General features: G+C 37.8%; 1 protein-coding gene and 1 long non-coding RNA gene across 2 annotated transcripts; one reads left to right on the top strand and one right to left on the bottom strand.

Annotated features, from left to right (window-relative positions):
• Positions 1–3,837: 3,837 nt before the first annotated feature.
• Positions 3,838–4,669, bottom strand: LOC106341533. The gene is made up of 2 exons (XR_001269669.1): positions 4,547–4,669; positions 3,838–4,454 (listed from the first exon to the last, which is right to left on the bottom strand). It is a non-coding gene; the product is annotated as an uncharacterized LOC106341533 (long non-coding RNA).
• Positions 4,670–10,744: 6,075 nt separating this feature from the next.
• Positions 10,745–13,969, top strand: LOC106337172 (phosphatidate cytidylyltransferase 1-like). Its single transcript, XM_013776229.1, has 11 exons — positions 10,745–10,963; positions 11,239–11,599; positions 11,699–11,850; positions 11,969–12,110; positions 12,344–12,500; positions 12,615–12,662; positions 12,731–12,817; positions 12,896–13,024; positions 13,113–13,169; positions 13,413–13,496; positions 13,606–13,969. Exons 2-11 carry the CDS (start codon positions 11,280–11,282, stop codon positions 13,678–13,680), a joined length of 1,251 nt encoding a protein of 416 aa, XP_013631683.1. The 5' UTR covers positions 10,745–10,963; positions 11,239–11,279; the 3' UTR covers positions 13,681–13,969.
• The last annotated feature ends 3,900 nt before the right edge of the window (positions 13,970–17,869 follow it).

Here is a 17,869-nt window from a genome sequence, read left to right as displayed (position 1 = left end):
TTTTTTTTTCTCTTTCTTTAAATCCGAAGGAACTTGTTTCCTTCTTTGCCCATTGTTTCTATTTGGAAACCATTTATAACTCAATGGGTCACATATCATTGGGTGTGTATAATGCCTTATAGGCAATGCCTTAGCCATAGTTTCTTTACTAGGCTTACTATACCCCTTTTACGATTTCTTACTTGATATTATGCCCTTTAGGCAACTCTTTATCAATAAAAACATTCATATGTTCAAGTAAGATCAGGCAAGATATAATGAAATCAAAACAAACTGTTTTATATATATAAAAGCGTGAAACATCAAATATGTTTAAAAGCAAATCACAAAATCATAGACTTAAAATAAAATTATCATGTCGAGATCTTTCTTTAGTCAATGTATAAGCCGGCCTCACAATCTATATTTTTCCACACGGCTTCCTTGGATTCCTCCTTATCATTCTTAGCCTCATTGACTTCAGGAGGTCTCATCTCACTGTTTCGTTGCTCAATGTATCTTTTCTGAAGTTTCTCAAATCTGTTAATGGTATCTTTAACTTTCTGCTTTCTTTGCTCAGTTGCCAATAGGTATGACAATAGGTCATTATAGGTTGTGAAACCTTTAGCCTTATATAATAGCAACTGATCCTTTGGATGGAATGTGGAATATGTTTTATACAATAAATCATTATCTGTTACCACTTCATCACATAGTTCAAGACTATGGGCTATTTTCAGTAGAGCAGAATTATATTCTTCCACGGATTTAAAATCCTAGAACATGAGAATCTTCCATTCATTCATGGCTTTTCGCCACAATTCCATTGAGTATCTGGATTTTAGTCTTATCCAAATGTCACAAGGATCCTCAATATTTTGATACTGATTTTTCAGTTCCTCAGTGAGATGATAGCGCATAATTGTTATGGCTGTATGCTTTTTACTTTCAATTGCATTATTGCCATCAATGATACATTTCCTGAGTCCTCTAGACTTCAGGGCAATTGAAGTGCTCATTTCCCATTCGGGATAATATCTTCCAGAGATATCTAGGTCAGCATAATCCGAAGGCTCAAATCTCGACATCTGAAATCATCAATCAATTCATGATTTAGAATTCTTGCAACTAATTTAAATAATCAGTGCATGTGATTTCATAAGTCTGTCTATGATGCTTAGGCCACACGGCTTTGCAATGTGATGCTTAGGCCACACGACCATATTAGTGTGATACAACAATCCTAGAGATTGGATCATAATGCAATCCGGGTCATATGACCATCCGGATACTAGGCCACACGGCCACTTAGATATGCACTAAGCCACACAGCTCTCAATCAAGCAAGGCCACACGGCCATATAATGCAAGCAAGATAATCAAGTTAAATGCATTCAATCATACTAAATGAGATTATCAATCTAGATGCATTTAGTTGCATATCTCTTAGGTTTTACCAATTTCAGGTTTGATTCGAGTTTTAAACAATCCTAATCAATAGTTCTAGGTGATCAATCAATCAAACAAGATTCAATAAAAATCGATTTTTCAATTTAGGGTTTTAGGGTTTCGATTTTATTAATCAAGCAATTCCAATTTCAGAGTGATCAATTCAATCTCAATTTAATCAATAGTTTTTTTTTTAATTTAGGGTTTTCGAAATTAGGGTTTCTGAAAATTGATCGTAGATCAAGGAGATTTGATTTGAGATTCAAAACTTTTAAGGCTTTTATTTTAATTGATCAATAGATCAATCTCGATTTTTTTAGGGTTTAGGGGATCGAACTTATTCGAGCTTCGATTCACTCTTTAGGGATTGATCTATTAAACCTATGGCTTTTAGTTTTAGAGATTATATTTTAGGGTTTCAATCTCTACAAAACAACCAGATTCTATTCTTTTTTCAGATTTCGAATTACCTTTATTTTGTAGGGTTGAACCGGACCACCAAGTGAGCTGAACCTCTATCTGCACGTGGACGGATGCTGGCTCCTTATCGGGTCGTGAGTTAGGAACGGTCGCGGGCTGTCTCGGATGGTTTGGCGTCTGGTCGCGGATATGTGCTGAGGTAGTCGGATTAGGGTTCCAAAAGTAAAACGGCGACGCGTATTGTAGCTGAGCGTGGGGGCGCGTCTGAGATCGGATCGACGAACCGTTTGCGCTGATGGATTCGTCTCGTCAAGGGCTTCAAGATGATATGTGGATCGTCGTCTGGCTCCTCAGCGTCTGAGAGATCGATCGATTTTAAGTTGCCCTGGATTTAGGGTTTATGTGTGACGGATTTTAGGTTAGGGTTAGGGATTGGCGATTTTCTTTATCAGGGTTTTGGGAGTCTATCGTGCTGATAACGTGTTGTAATTAGAGAGTTTAGAGACTGAATATTTTTGTGTTATTATTAATGATCAATGAGAGTTCCTTTATATAAGAATTACAAGATAAAGATAAATGGAAAGAGTACATATCATCCATCTAGATTTAGGAAAACTACTAAAACATAAACTTATAAGGAAAATGAAATAGGGTTTCCTTTTCTCCTAGTCTTGTGTGTGTGGCCGCCTCTCTCTCTCTAAAGTCGGCTCTCTCTTTCTCTCCTCTCTCTCTAGGGTTTCGGCCATCTCTATATCTTCTATGTATTGGGCCGGGCCTGGTTATGGACATTCACCATTGGATTTATAACACACATAACATTGGATTTATAACACACATAACATTTTTAATTAACTTTTATCAAAGTTAGGGAATACACACCAATAGCAAGCTGCAAATGATGTCAAAAAGTAAGGTACAATCAATACTAGTAGTTGGCCCGCCCTTTGGGCGGGAAGTTTACAATAAAATTATTTTATATTAAAATATATTTTTATTTTACTGATCAAAAATATTTTAATTTTATTGATCAAAAACATATTTTTATTTTATATTTTTTTTTTGTAAATTTACTTTAAATTGTATTAATAAATATAATACGTCTTTATTCTAAAATCAAATAATAAATTTTATTAAATTTTGGTTTTTTGATTTGAAAGGACCACTAACAACACAAAATTATGAAATTAAACAGTTAAGGAAAATATAATGATTTATATTTCCTATTTTTATTTCTATTTCACTTTGATATAGTTGAGGAAAATCTAAAGTAAGAATAACTAATATTTTTAAAAAAAATTCTAAGTGTATAATTTTAATTTACAATAATTAATTTTATTACAATAATAAATTAATTCACCTCCAAGCTAAATCAATTGAAAATATAATATATTGTGAGAAAATCATAAAATATATTTTAGAGTAATATATAAATTTGTCAAAAAGAGTAATATACAAATAGTTTCAGTAATGTCACAATAATAATTAATATATATATATATATATATATACATATATATATATTATTTAACAATAAATGATGTTTTATAATATATGTTTGTTTCAGTTTATATTAGATTTTCAAATTAAGTAATTTGATATATGATGTTGGTGTTTGTTTCTTAAGAATTGTTTTCATGAAACAAATCCAGCGAAATCGTAAGACAAATGAAAATCTAGATCCGGCAAACCTCCACGTATTTAAAATTAGTTCATACATTACATGGGCTGCCTATGTAACCTGGTGGTTTGATGTTAGATATAAACCTTGAGTTTATATCTATGTGGAAACATATCCCTGCACAGTGAACATGGATAGATCAAATATCTATTTGATAGATGATTGGCCAGTGTTTTCTTTTTACCTTTTGGGAGCAGACTAAGATGAGCTTGGAAGAATGCATCATTATTTCATTAACGTTAGTTTCGTTGTTTGTAAGGTTGCCAACTTACCAAAAAAGTGAAAATAAAAGCAAGACAAATGGAATAAGCTGAATGAAGAATTTATTGTTTCAATAATATGAAAACATAAATGGTAGGATCAGTTTGACCAGAAAAAATGGTTGGATCAGAAGCTTTAAAACTTTTTTTCATTGCTCAAGAGGATTGCTCAAGAAATAGGAGAGTTAAGCTGGCAAGTGAGTTGAAAGAGCCGATTAAACCACCGGTGAAGGAGAACTGATCCCCTTCGTGGATTATGCATTCGAGAAGCAGTGATTCTAGTTCTTATCAGAGATTTGATTTATCTTGAGTGCCTTCTTGAGTGTACACTCCTCTGCTAGAACCAGTGTCTCCTTAAAAGTGTTTCAGCCTAAAGCAGGTTAAACATGTGCAGTGGTAGTTTCCAGCCTCGAGATATATGATATATCTTGAGTGTACACTCCGCTTGGATCAACATCACTGCTGACGTCGAGGATTGTCTTGTTGGCTATCTTCACATATCTTTCCTTATCGATATACCTCCCATGGAAGAACTTGTCAGATTCAACAATTATGTCTCTGAAAGTGATATTCCAATGTTTTGCTGAACTCATGGTAATTCTAGTGCTTATCTTCATCATAACCCTTAGGTGTCTCTTCCTGTTAGTAGAGAGCTTGGTTGCAAAATGCTACATATAAGAAATTTGGTCTTAAACAAATTTGCGAGCTAATAAATGTTTTCCTGATATCTCATTGACTTTGTAACATAAAATAAATCTACCTGATAAAACCATGTGGATTAGTGTAAGCGGCGAGCAATTCCTTGACGGTACACTCTGTATGCTATGACGGGGATGTTGGCCTGCTTTTCTTCATCAGTAACATTGGATGCGGGTTGTTGTTTCACCTGAATCTGGCTCGTTGAGATGCACTAAAAAACAGTGAATAACATAGCCATGTGCAAATTTCATATATGTGTGACTACCTATAACAACGGGAAAGGAATTAAAAGAGTCGATATTATGAAGTTGTTACCTTGTCCGTTACTCGAGAGCAGCTCCACGCCAATGAGCAAACCGGCTTTCACAGAATTCCTGGCTTGACAAGAACGGGAAGAACTTCTTCGAAAGAGACAATATGGGTGAGAAAAGGTGATTCTTGAAAAGCTTCACTTCCTAGAGCTCCTGAATATGATCCTTTTTTAACCAAAGTAGGAAAGTTATGAATCAATCAGCTTACTGTAGACAAATAAAAAACTAAGTTCATGTGATGAAAAGAGAAGCAGTAGTAGCACAATACTAAGAAAGAAACATGTCATTTATTAGAATACATGGGTTTTTTTTCTTCACTGCTCAATTGGATGCAATCAGAACCTGGGAAGAACAACTAAAATCAAGTCAAATCAACAACTACCACAATCATTAGAGTGAACTCCAAAGAATAAAGTAGAATTATGTGAGTCATAAAATGATTAAGATGTTGGGTTTTACTACAGATTTAAAACAAATCAGCTTGGAGAGTCTATTGATTACCAAAAAATTATAAGAGGACTCGAGTTCACGGAGGAAGGGAAAACCAATACCAAATTGGAGGGAAGTATTACAGATTTTCTAGTTAATTAACCTGTTTAACAGAGAGAAGCTAGCTCCTCCTTCTTTTTTAGCTCCCCCTTCTCTCTTCCATGATTACTTCGTCTTCCTCGCATGCATCATCTTCTCATCTCAATCACAATTATATCTACAAATCTCTCCGTGTTCTCTATCACGGAACTCCTGACACCTAAGGATTAGGTCGAAACCATCATCAGCCCGCTGCCACGATCCCTTCAATGTCATTTGTTGCGAGATCATTTATTTCTACAAAATGAATCCTCATTTTCTTAAGAAGTATTCTCTTGTGTTAAACTGCATGATGGAAGAAGATAAATACGAAGAGTAATTACATTGAAAAGTCGTTTCAACGGGGGATGCACAGAGGTGGTGATATTTTAGGGTAGATGAAACGATGAAGGTAAGAGCCGAAAATAAACAAATCCTGTCACGTGTCACAAAAGAGATGATACTCAACTTTATAGATATAGATAGATTGATGCTACTTTGAGATATTGTTTTATGTTTATAGATTAAAATAATATATATGTTTATTACAATGTAGAATAATCATAGAAATGGTGTTAGAAAAAGCCAAAATAATATCAACAAATATAATTTTCAGAAATGTGACCAAAACAAAACCAAAAATACCAATTTTTTATTTTTTTGGTAGAATGCAAGGGACAATAGTCTCCTACTTATTATTAAGAAGCTTCAAAAATACTACATGAAAATCGTCTGACAGCATAGAAGCAACATGCTCCGGAAGTAACTCAAAATAATGTACACCAAATGGTAAAAAAAATGCATAGTTAGCCAATCCATCAGCTAGATGATTAGCCTCCTTATACACATTAGATATTTTGACTATCCAGTCTCTCGATATGAAGCCATAGCACAAACATAATAGCCTCCTTATACACATTAGATGGTTCATATATCTCACCCACCCGGAACTTTTTACGCAGGATTTGTACCCATAATCCATCTCGTGTGTTAAGCAATCTCCATCCAAGTTTAGCTAATAGAGCATTATTCATTTCTTTAGTTGACCTTATACCAAGCCCACGTTCTCTCTTTGGTTTGCATAGTCTCTCCCAAGCCACCATATGTTGTTTTCTGTTTCCTTCACCACTCCCCCAGATAAAGGACCTAGCGATTCTATCAAGTTATTCCAAAGTCGACGCAGGAAGAGCTATAGAACTCATTGTACGAACCGGAATTGATGCGAGGACAGATTTAGTAAGAGTTATCCTACCCGCCATACTCAAGAATCTCCTCTTCCACCCAGCCAGTTTAGATGAAACCTTCTCAATCACTTCCCCAAACGTCTCTTTGTTAATTATCTTCTGTAGAACAGGCATTCTCAGATACTTTCCCAACTCCTTTGTACCTTTAATGCCACTCTCATTGCTTATCGAGGTAGCTAGGTCTTGATGAACATTATCGGAGAAGAAAATTAGAGATTTCGCCAAACTAACCTTCTGGCCAGAGGCTTCACAGAATCTCTCCAAAACCTTACGGACAACTCGAATCTGCGATAATGAGGCTTCAGCAAACAAGATCAGATCGTCCGCAAAACAGACGTGTGATAAGGACGGTCTGCCTCTAGATAACCTGATTGGTTTCCATTCCTCATTTGCAACAGAGAATTCGATCTGGTAGCACAATCTCTCCATGCATAGCACAAACAGGTACGGGGACAACGGGTCACCCTGTCTCAGGCCCCGCTAGGGCGTAAACGCTTCTGTTCTTTCCCCATTCCACAGTAGACTCATTCCGGGGTTCGTAACACACTCCATAATCCATTTAATCCATATGTGTGGTAGTTTCGCGGCATAGAGGGTGTCTTCTAAAAAATCCCACCTGATGCGATCGTAGGCTTTTTCAAGATCCAACTTAAGTAACATCCAGCCTTTCCGTCCTTTCTTCCTCCTCATTGAATGGACCGCTTCCTGAACCACAACAATATTATCAGTACTAAGTCTGCCCGGAATTAAGCTGGCTTGTGCTGGGCCTATTAGCTTCGGCATTATTTTCTTTAATCTCAACACCATCGCCTTTGTTATTGTCTTGAACAGAACATTACATAAGCTAATGGGACGAAACTGCATAATCTTTTCTGGCTTAAAAACTTTTGGTATAAGAACCACCATTGCATCATTCATGCCCTCCGTTAGGACTCCGGATTCAAAGAAACTCAGTCCACATCGAGTCACTGATTCCCCCACCACATCCCATGATTCTTGGTAAAAGACCAGTTGAAACCCATCTGGCCCTGGAGCCTTATATTTGCCCATCGATCGAACCGCTGACTCCATGTCCACTCCTGAAAAGGGTTTGTTTAAACTCTCCAACTCATCCCATGTAGGCGGGGTGAAACCTTGCTGAGGTAACTTTTCTGTGTCTAGGGATATATCCTCCGTCGAGTAAAGTCTCTTATAATAATTGATTGCTAGTCTCTCCAACTCTTCTGACTGATCAATCCAACGCCCATCATCATCTTTTAGCATCTCAATTTTATTTCTCTTCCTCCGCACAATAGTACTCGTATGGTAGTAATTCGTGTTCCTATCTCCAAGTACTATCCATTTTTCTCGCGATTTCTGATACCATAGCACCTCCTCCTGTTCAAGAACAACATCAAACTCCTTTTGTAATGTTGCTTCCCTTACCAGCAGATCGTCATTTAGATTTCTTTCCAACTCCTCTTGGACTTCTTTGATATCCCCTAGTAATTTCTCCTTTCGTTTTCGCACATCACCGAAGATTTCTTTATTCCATTTCTTAAGCTTTACTTTGAGAGCTACCAGTGCCTCAGGGGTACTCAACTCCCGATTCCAAGACGTTGAGAGTAGCTCCTTGAAACCATCATGTTTTAGCCATGCAGCTTCAAACCTAAACGGTCTCCTTCTTGGATTTCCTCTCTGTTCCGGCTCCAATTGAACATAAACCGGTGCATGATCCGACGCTAGGAAGGGGAGGTGCGAGACCACTGCCTCCTGCCATCTCACTCGCGTCTGTGCAATGCACAAAACTCTATCAAGACACTTCGCCACAAAATTACGCCTATCTTTACCTCTTCTCCAAGTAAACTTATTCCCTTTGAATCCCATATCCACTAATGCTAGTTCATTGATCTAGTCCCCAAACGCTAGTGAATCCGGTGAAAGTCTATCGTTACCTCCAGTTCGCTCATCCAACCTCACAATAGTATTAAAATCCCCACCCAACATAACCGGTTCATCAATATTCTCCAGCACTCGTTTCAACTGCCCCCAAAGACCACTCCTACGGCTAACCGTAGGAGCCGCATAGACAGCAATGAGATGTATGGTATCCATTCCAACCACCACCTTCACATGAACAAACTGATCCGAAGATTCCACAACCGTGATAACCCCTGCTTGATCTCTCCACAAAAGCCAAATTCCCCCACTTTGACCAATAGCATCCACTCGAAAGGAGTTATCAAACCCCAAACTCTGACAGATTTTCATTGCTTTGTCCCCGCCCGCATGAGTCTCGAACAAAGCGAGAAAATCCGTTTTTAAACTTCTTCAAAATATACCGAATAGAACGTCTGAAATTGGGTTTCTTTGCCCCCCGGCAATTCCAGAATAAACAATTCATCATCATTATTATAACAGTATCTGATTGAATTCCCGGGGCACCATGTTATGCGAGAGATAACACTCTCCCATCTCCCTGCAGGTTCGTATGTATATCAGCTCCTCTCTGCTCTGTCTCGCTGATACTACTCTCCATCGGATTCTCCAATTCCTCATCACATAGCTAAAGATGCTTAGGAACAGCCTTAACTTTCTCCACGCTATCCCTGAATGCTCCACCAGGTCTCCCTACATTGTTGTTCTCTACTCTCAGTCTTTTCCCAGACTCTGATAAGCTTATCTCTCCCTTGGTTGGCCCAAAGACCAAACCACTAACCGGTCTGTTATTTACTTTCTTCTACTTTCCTCTTACTCCCTCCATTACTTTTTTACCACCCATCCATATCTCTTTAGTCTCCCCCTTCGAATTGGATGGTGCACTTGTATTCCCGCCAAAAATAATGCTTCTCTTCTCTTGCAAGACTCCCTTACCCTTAGTATCCCTGATATTCATATCCTGGTTCTCCTTATTCTCCTCACCAGGGCTAACATCATCTCTTAATCCCCCCGGGTTTCTGTCTGTATCAAGACTTCCATACTTGTTCGATAACACAATCTTCTCAGTTCCTTGCGTCTCTCGGTGGTACCTGTTAGTCTCCCCATTAGAATTTATTTTTGTCATACCAGTCATCGACCGAGGCAACGACGGTGCTCCTCTTCTCGATCCTCGTGCTTGAGTAAAGCCATCATCCTGCGCTAGTGAGACTTGTGCGGCCGTTTGTTCAACTTGTGCTGACACCTCCGTCATTGTCATTGAACTAGCCACTCGTTCTGCAATCGTTCTTGGCCATCCATGCACCAAGTGCCCATAGACCCCACATTTCGAACAGATTTCAGATAGCCCCTCATAAGCAACGAAGTATCTCTCGCCGTTGATTAGGACCGTCCCCTTCAAAGGTTTTGTTAGATTAACCTCAACACAAATTCTCGCAAACCGAGCTCTTTCAAAGTTCAACGTAGTCGGATCCACACGGATTGGCTTACCTAAACCCTTGGCAATTCCCATGAGAATCGATCGATGATAGAAGTTCACTGGAATATTTGTTAATCTGATCCAAACCGGTGTTGCAACAAACTCTGGAGACCAAGCACGTACCATGAGATAACTACCAAAAGCTCTCCATCGTCCTCCTGCCAATGCTGCCAGATATTCCTCCTCCTTTTCAAAGCGAACCATGAAAAACTGTCGAGGTAGATCCATCACATACATTGTTCCCTTCGGGTTCCATAGTTCACGTAACTTCCTGTTCAAGGAAGAGATCGCAACGTTTCTCCCCAAAACCCTAACAATCATGCACTTCTTCCATAACCCATTCATCGCTTCCAGGACCTCGTTCTCAATCGTGATTGATGGTTCTCCATCTTCACCATTCGGGAACTCTACGCGGAGTCTATTCGACACAAACAAATCCTCAATCAAAACCTCCAGAACCGGCGTGCCCCCCTCGGCCGTATTCGCTGCCTTCGAAGCCCATGAAGTCCCCTTATCTGGCGGGTCTCCTGGTGGGTTTGCTTTCTCCCCCACGTCCGCCATGCTCGCGTCCTGATCATCTGAAGTCGAAACCCTAGAATTGCCGCTCGCGTCCGTCATGCTCTGTCTCTCTAGACGTTTCGGTTAAAATTCTCTTACCAAAAATACCAATTGAGGAACAAAAGAAAAATATAATCTTTGTGTCACGTGAAAAAATGTTTTTTTTTAAAAAAAGAAAAGAAAAAAAAGCCTTGTGCTCTCTCTCGTCTCTCTATTCCAGAGAAAGGGAAATAACTCTCCTTGCTGATACTTTCTACTCGGCTTTGCTTTGATTTACTTTTATTCTCTCTCCACAATAATATTGCCTTTGGTCTTTCTGCAAATCTCTTCGTTCTCGTCGCTCTGTGTGTTCTTCTTCCGATCTTGGCTTCAAAACCAAAGCTATTCCTTTTGATTCAAAACAGGTATGCTCGAACATAATTAAAACTTTAAATTCGAATTCGAATTCGTCACTTCACTCTATTTTGAATTAATTTCTGAATAATATTACTAAGTATATTGTTTAGCTGATGAATAATAATAGCCAATTAAATCCTCTCTTTGACGGAATCGAATCGAACCCATGGGCTTGTATGCTAAATCCGCAGTCGCCTTCATATATTAACAAATTAGGGTTTTTAGTCGAATCAAAATCACTTAGTTTATAGTAGGAACCTGATGTGTAAGTTGTTGGACACAGATGTTCTCCTCTTGATTCCAGTCACCAAAAAAAAAGCCCCTATGGAAGAGGAGAGTAACGTCACTAGCTCCCCTTCAACGCGGCTTAGGCATCGAAAGCGCTCCTCTACTACCGAGGCTGTTCTTGATGGGAACCCAAGCCCTCTCCTTGTCAATGATCAAAACAAGTACAAATCTTTCATGGTCCGGACGTATTCTACAATATGGATGATTGGTGGGTTCGTCATGGTTGTCTACATGGGCCATCTCTATATCACTGCCATGGTGCTTGTCATCCAGATCTTCATGGCCAAAGAGCTCTTTAATCTCCTCAGGAAAGCACCTGAGGATAAATGTCTCCCTGGTATCAAACACCTCAATTGGTAATAATAATAATAAAAAAAATAAAAGTCAACACCTTTCTATAGACTATTGGCTCAATCGCTGTATAAATTCGTCTTGCTTTGTTCGTTTTCCTGCAGGCATTTCTTTTTCACCGCCATGCTCTTCGTGTATGGCCGGATCCTTAGTCAACGGTTAGCTAATACTGTCACTGCTGACCAGTTCCTATACCGTCTTGTCAGCGGCCTAATCAAATACCATATGGCTATCTGTTACTTCTTGTATATTATAGGTTACTCTCTTCCTTCACCCTTTTATTGTCCTTTTTCTGGAATTTGCTTTTTAATCATAGGCGAAAATGGGTCATGATCCTTTGCTTTCATCTGATACTTGAATTGAATACATTGCAGGTTTCATGTGGTTCATTCTGACACTAAAGAAGAAGATGTACAAGTACCAGTTTGGCCAATATGCATGGACCCACATGATTTTGATTGTCGTCTTTACTCAGTCCTCCTTCACTGTTGCTAACATTTTTGAAGGAATCTTCTGGTACATTTGTGAACTTGAAATCTTATGCTTTTCAGTCTATTTGCTGAAAAGCCACTCATTTCCTTTATTTATCACCAAATATGATGAGAGACTATGCTTAAAATATCTCGACCACCTTGCTTCATCACTTGCACATAGTTCCCCCTCTGTTTTCCTATGTCTGTTTCTTTTGTTCTTTGTCGAAATGCGATCGTCTTAGTATGTTTTTTTTCTTTTGGTGGCTTTAACTGCAGGTTTCTTCTTCCAGCATCCTTAATTATAATCAACGACATCTTCGCTTACATTTTCGGTTTCTTCTTTGGAAGAACGCCCTTAATTAAGCTATCTCCGAAGAAAACATGGGAAGGATTCATCGGAGCCTCTGTCACAACTATCATCTCTGCATTTTTTGTGAGTATTTGTTACTTCTAGCACCAGTTCAACCCATTTAGAATGCCTACGTCATTTCATTAAATTTTTCACCCACCCTCTGCCTGAAAATGTTATGTATTCGCTATGTTTCAGCTTGCTAATATTATGGGTCGTTTCCCATGGCTGACATGCCCTAGACAGGTTAGTGATGCTGATCTTGAACACGATCTTTGAGGGAGCTTATAGTAAATCTGTGGATCATTCTGCAGGATTTATCCACTGGCTGGCTACAATGTGATGCGGATCCATTGTTCAAGCCTGAACCTTTTACCTTACCTGCGTGGATTCCAGGATGGGTAAGCTTTAGTGTAATGTTACATTGCTTTGAAGAAATTTTGCATACGCTTTGTCAACTTGTTACTATACTTTTGCAGTTTCCTTGGAAGGAAATGGAGGTCCTCCCTGTTCAGTGGCATGCGTTATGCCTCGGTTTGTTCGCATCGATCATAGCACCTTTTGGTGGGTTTTTCGCCAGCGGGTTTAAAAGAGCATTCAAAATCAAGGTCTGTAACCATCATCACCAAATATGAGCTAAGCTTCAATTACGATACACATCTTAAAAAAAAAAAACCTTTGCTTCTGTAATGGCAGGACTTTGGTGATAGTATTCCAGGACACGGTGGGATCACGGATAGAATGGACTGCCAGGTAACTCTTATGAATTGAGTTTATGATTAATTCTTCTAGTAGCAGAATTGATTTTGGTAAGAACAACACAAAAAAAAGAGTGGCAGAAACCGTAACAAATTTTCTACTGTTCCTCTGTAAAATGGTCGGTAAAGAACATTACACTGAGGGACCAAGGACTAGTGGAGATCAAGAACCAAGAGATAGTTAGGGTTTTGTTATAGATTCCTCTAAACAGACTTTTATCTTTTTCTATTGTCACAGATGGTAATGGCAGTATTTGCTTACATATATCTCCAGTCATTTATAGTCTCCCAAAGCGTTTCCGTTGACAAAATCCTGGACCAGGTACTTTAACTTCTCCATTTACAAAGCTAGACTTTGTGATTCTATCAGAGCTAGATGATTCTCTTTTGCAACTAATCAAATTCAATCATATTATGTTGTTTTATTGTAGATATTGACGAACCTTACCTTGGAGGAACAACAAGCTCTCTTCACGAGATTAGGCCAAATGATTGGTTACTCGTAGTTTCCCACTGCCAAAAAAAACTTTTCTTCAGATTCTTCCAAGAACAGCTTCTGTAACTCTGAATCAGTACTAGAGACAATCCTTTGAAATTGGATAAGATTTGTTTTATGGCATTGTAAATCCTCTCTTGAAGTTAGAAGTTTTTTACTTCTAAAAAGGTCCTCTCATTTGATGCAATATGTTTGAAGTTACAATTGCAAAGTTGTATCTACTATCTGCTTAGCTACTAGCATCGGTAGTTCATATGTATATGTATATCGATAAGCTTAAACAATTTTTTTTTGTTCCATGTTTTAAACTAACTTTTCGAGTGCACTAACGTATTGCGAGCAAGAAAGTCTTGCACTCTAATTGTCCTTGAATTATGGCTCAGATTGTTAATTTTGAGACAGGTCCACAAAACCTCTATTCAGCTCTCAAATGTTCGTCGACCTGGTTCGGCCTTTAGAAATATATTAATACACTTCTTTTTTTCTAACGTCAAAGTTAATGTTGATTTCAAATCGAATTATTTAAATTGAGAATTATTAAAATATAAATAATTACATAAATATAAACATCTATATAAGAAGCAATTAGTTTAATAAAAAATTAAACTTTTATTTCGATGAAATTTCAAATTTATCGATCAATCAAATTGGCATTACAGAAAAAACTGGGGGGCGGGGGGCATTCGTTGTATGTTGAAGCAGAGATGAATAGGGTGACTGTGAAGAAAGTGGTGGTTGATCCTGAGGGGAATGCTTTCCTAAACTCTGATTGCTCTTGCCGACTCGGAACGAAGAGTTAGCGGTGAAAATAAGTCATTCTTTCTTATTGGCTTCTCTCCAGGTGGGTCACCCAGAGCGAGGCCCATTCGGTGACTTTCGCGATCGTCCTCACTGAACCGACTTGAATCTAGACAAATAAAAGCGTGATCTGAGTAGGCAGAGCTAAATAGTGCACGTAGGATAAACGAGGACTATGGTCAGCTTTGAATTGTCGAGTAAGGAGTGACGGGCCTTTGGAAACCCGGGAAAAGCGGGGAAGAGTTTTGGGAATTTCAGTGTGCACGTAATGAGTCCTTGTATCATGTTATCCTCCATGCAACTCAACCCACCTTCTCATGAGACTTCCAAGTTTAATAAGTAAATTTTAACTACATAGTTTATTCTAGCAGATCAAATTTGTTATTTTCCTATATATCCACTATTCTTAGAACTTAGGATACATTCCATATGTTCATAGTGTATATTATATATTACTAGATGATCGACCGCACTACGGGCAGAATATTCTTGTTTGGATACCAAAAATTTAAGGAATCAATCTTAAGTGATATAAACTGTTTTTGAGTGTGTCATAATAAGATAGTATCGGTTCATGGAAAAACTTTGAATGCTGCTTAGAGCTTCTTTTATTTGTCGTTGGATATGAAGTTGAATGATGACGACTCCATGTATTGAAAGTTTAGTTTATTCCTTTTTATGAAATCTTATATGATGACATGATGTCAACGGTGCTGTAGAGGCGAACAATAGGTTGCCTATAGTGAAAAAAATTTTAGAAATAATTTTTGACATTATAATACCTTTATATAATTATGACATGCTTAAAACCCAAGGAAATTAATTATTTTATATAATATGGATTAGACCATTGAACTCTAAGTTCTAATGAAACCTGTTTTTATTATGTGAATCTATAGGTTCTTATAGTTTTGTTTTATGTGCTCAATCATTTTATTATAATTTGTACTGAAATTACATAATTTGTTCTTACATATTTTTTCTATGGCTTTTAAACCCACTTATTGGTTTAGGAAGTGGAGACGAAATCTAAACCTTTGTTACCAAAAAAAGACAAAATCGTTGGAATTCAAAGACAATTTGTAAACTATTACACATGCACTAAGAATCAGTGACGTTAACCTTTGCCCTCAACATTAGCCTCAATAGTGATGGAAGTGATCTGCTTCACTACATCCGGAGAGCAGAAGAGGCCGATCACATGCTTGTGTACACGGAGCTCAAATCTGTCCCTTGTGTTGGTTCCTAACAATACATAAAACATATATGGTCCTCATTCATTATCGTAAGCTTTATAAGACTTGGATTTGATGATTTGGGTGACGCGTCTCACGTAAATCTATGAAGACTGATAGAGAACCTATCATGGAACATATCCACTTGATAAAATAGCTAGATTAATCCTACTGCAATGATTTAAATTAGACTGAAATATATTTATCTACTGTATATATACTGTCAAAAACTAAGCTGGATTACTTAGATTCTGACTCCAAGTGACAACAACAAAGGGAAGACAGTACTTTAATATTTTATAGTGAAATTTGTAACGTCTTTATGTTTGTTCTTTCTTGTTGGTTCGCAGCTGCACCAACTCTTTATCTGGCTTACACTTCCACAGATGAATGAGCCCATATACTATAATATATGCAATGCGTAATGCCACAACCATTCAATCACAATACATAACAGACAATCCATATGGAACCAACTAAAATCTTACAAACACAGCTATAGTCTATAGAATAGGAGAGACAACTGCGACAAAAAGGAAAAAAGAGTAACACAAACAGTGAATAGCTTCAAGACTTTTGTCTACTAAAAGCTGACAAAAAAAACACAACCTTACCTTTTTATAGAGAGGGCTTAGACCTCCCCTTTCTTTTTGTTAGCTGCTTTGTCAAATGCATCTCAATTCGACTTTTGAATTATCAAAACAGATGGAAGATAAGTTTAAGAATAAATATATATACATATCATCTTCTCAAATTTAGAAAGACAAGTATAAGAGGCTCCTATGTTTGAGATACATTTTAAAGAAGCAAACACTGGCCCAACAAGGCAACAACATTGGAGGAATGATTAAAAATCACAGAATTCTAATAGGAATTAACAACATGGCTAATCAAGTGCTCACATTCTTCATTTTTCCTTTTAAATTTAAGGAACCAGAGTAATCCTAAGATCAATCCATTAACCTTTAATGCCTATAAATCATTAAAAAGATGAAGCCAACGATCACGTTATTACATTCTTTATCATGAGGAAAACATGCGTTGTTCAGTAAAATATTTCTCAGGGTATGTTGAAAAACATGGAAGAATAGTGTTAATAACAAACAAAGAAAAAATGTGATAACATAATTTTACGTAAAAGATCTATTTTGTTTGAACCAACTTAGATATTTATTAAGCACCAATTTACTGCAAGGAAAGTATTTCAATGAGTTATGCAACCAAACCAACAATATTGACTACAACTCGAGTATTTACGGGAACTTTAGTAAGTAAAGTAGCACTTGGAAACACACATACAGTAATGAATCATCATTTTGAAAAAGCGCAAACCTGGAGGAGCCGCTCTTCATCATTGGTTGCTAAATCGAAGGTGGCGACTTCTATGGTCTCTCCGCTAACTTTGCACCTCAACATTCGAGCTGCCTATTCCACGTTTGTGCTTCCCAAATCACCTTTCAAAGATAGTAGGTTCGAATTTTTCACCATCAAAGGATGTTTGGTAGTGGAAAAAATGGAGAGAAGCATCTGAGAGTTGCGGATCTTGGCGCTGAGGTCTCAAGCAATCTGAAGGTTTTTACTTTCTTTGGCAAGAGCAATCTGGCGATTAACTTGGCGGGCGACAAAGGTTGGGCTCAACATTTCCTTAGTCATGGTCATGCCCTCCACATGCTTATCATGAAGGTATCGTCGCTGCTGCAGATCACAGGTTATAAAATTATGTATAGTCAAGGAAAAGAGAAGGTACCACATATGTATACCAAATAAAGTGAGTATGAAGAAGAAGAAGAAGAGATGAGTAACGAAGCAACCAAGAGAGAAGTCAGAAGATATATAACCTCAGGAATGGAGGGCCTTGGTTCAGTCTAAGCAGCCTTGGTGAGGATGAGGATGAAGAGCATGACAGAAATCCAAGAGCCCTCCCACCAGACCCACCGTAAGTCCGACCCGCTAAAAAGCGTTTAGCTAAAAAACAGCATATAGAAAGCAAAATAGAGAGATCATATATCTTTTTTGCCAAAAAAAATAATATGCTCTAGTTCATTATTTTGTTATCTGGCAAACGGTAATATGCCATTTGTAGAAGTCACATGTTTTCCATCCTGAAATTACATATGTGAATTCAGAACAACAAATTCAGAACCATGGATTCGTTAATCAAGTCTG

Source organism: Brassica oleracea, chromosome C4, assembly GCF_000695525.1.
Source record: "Brassica oleracea var. oleracea cultivar TO1000 chromosome C4, BOL, whole genome shotgun sequence".
NCBI classification, from domain to species: Eukaryota; Viridiplantae; Streptophyta; class Magnoliopsida; order Brassicales; family Brassicaceae; genus Brassica; species Brassica oleracea.
This window is presented reverse-complemented; position numbering and strand designations above follow the sequence as displayed.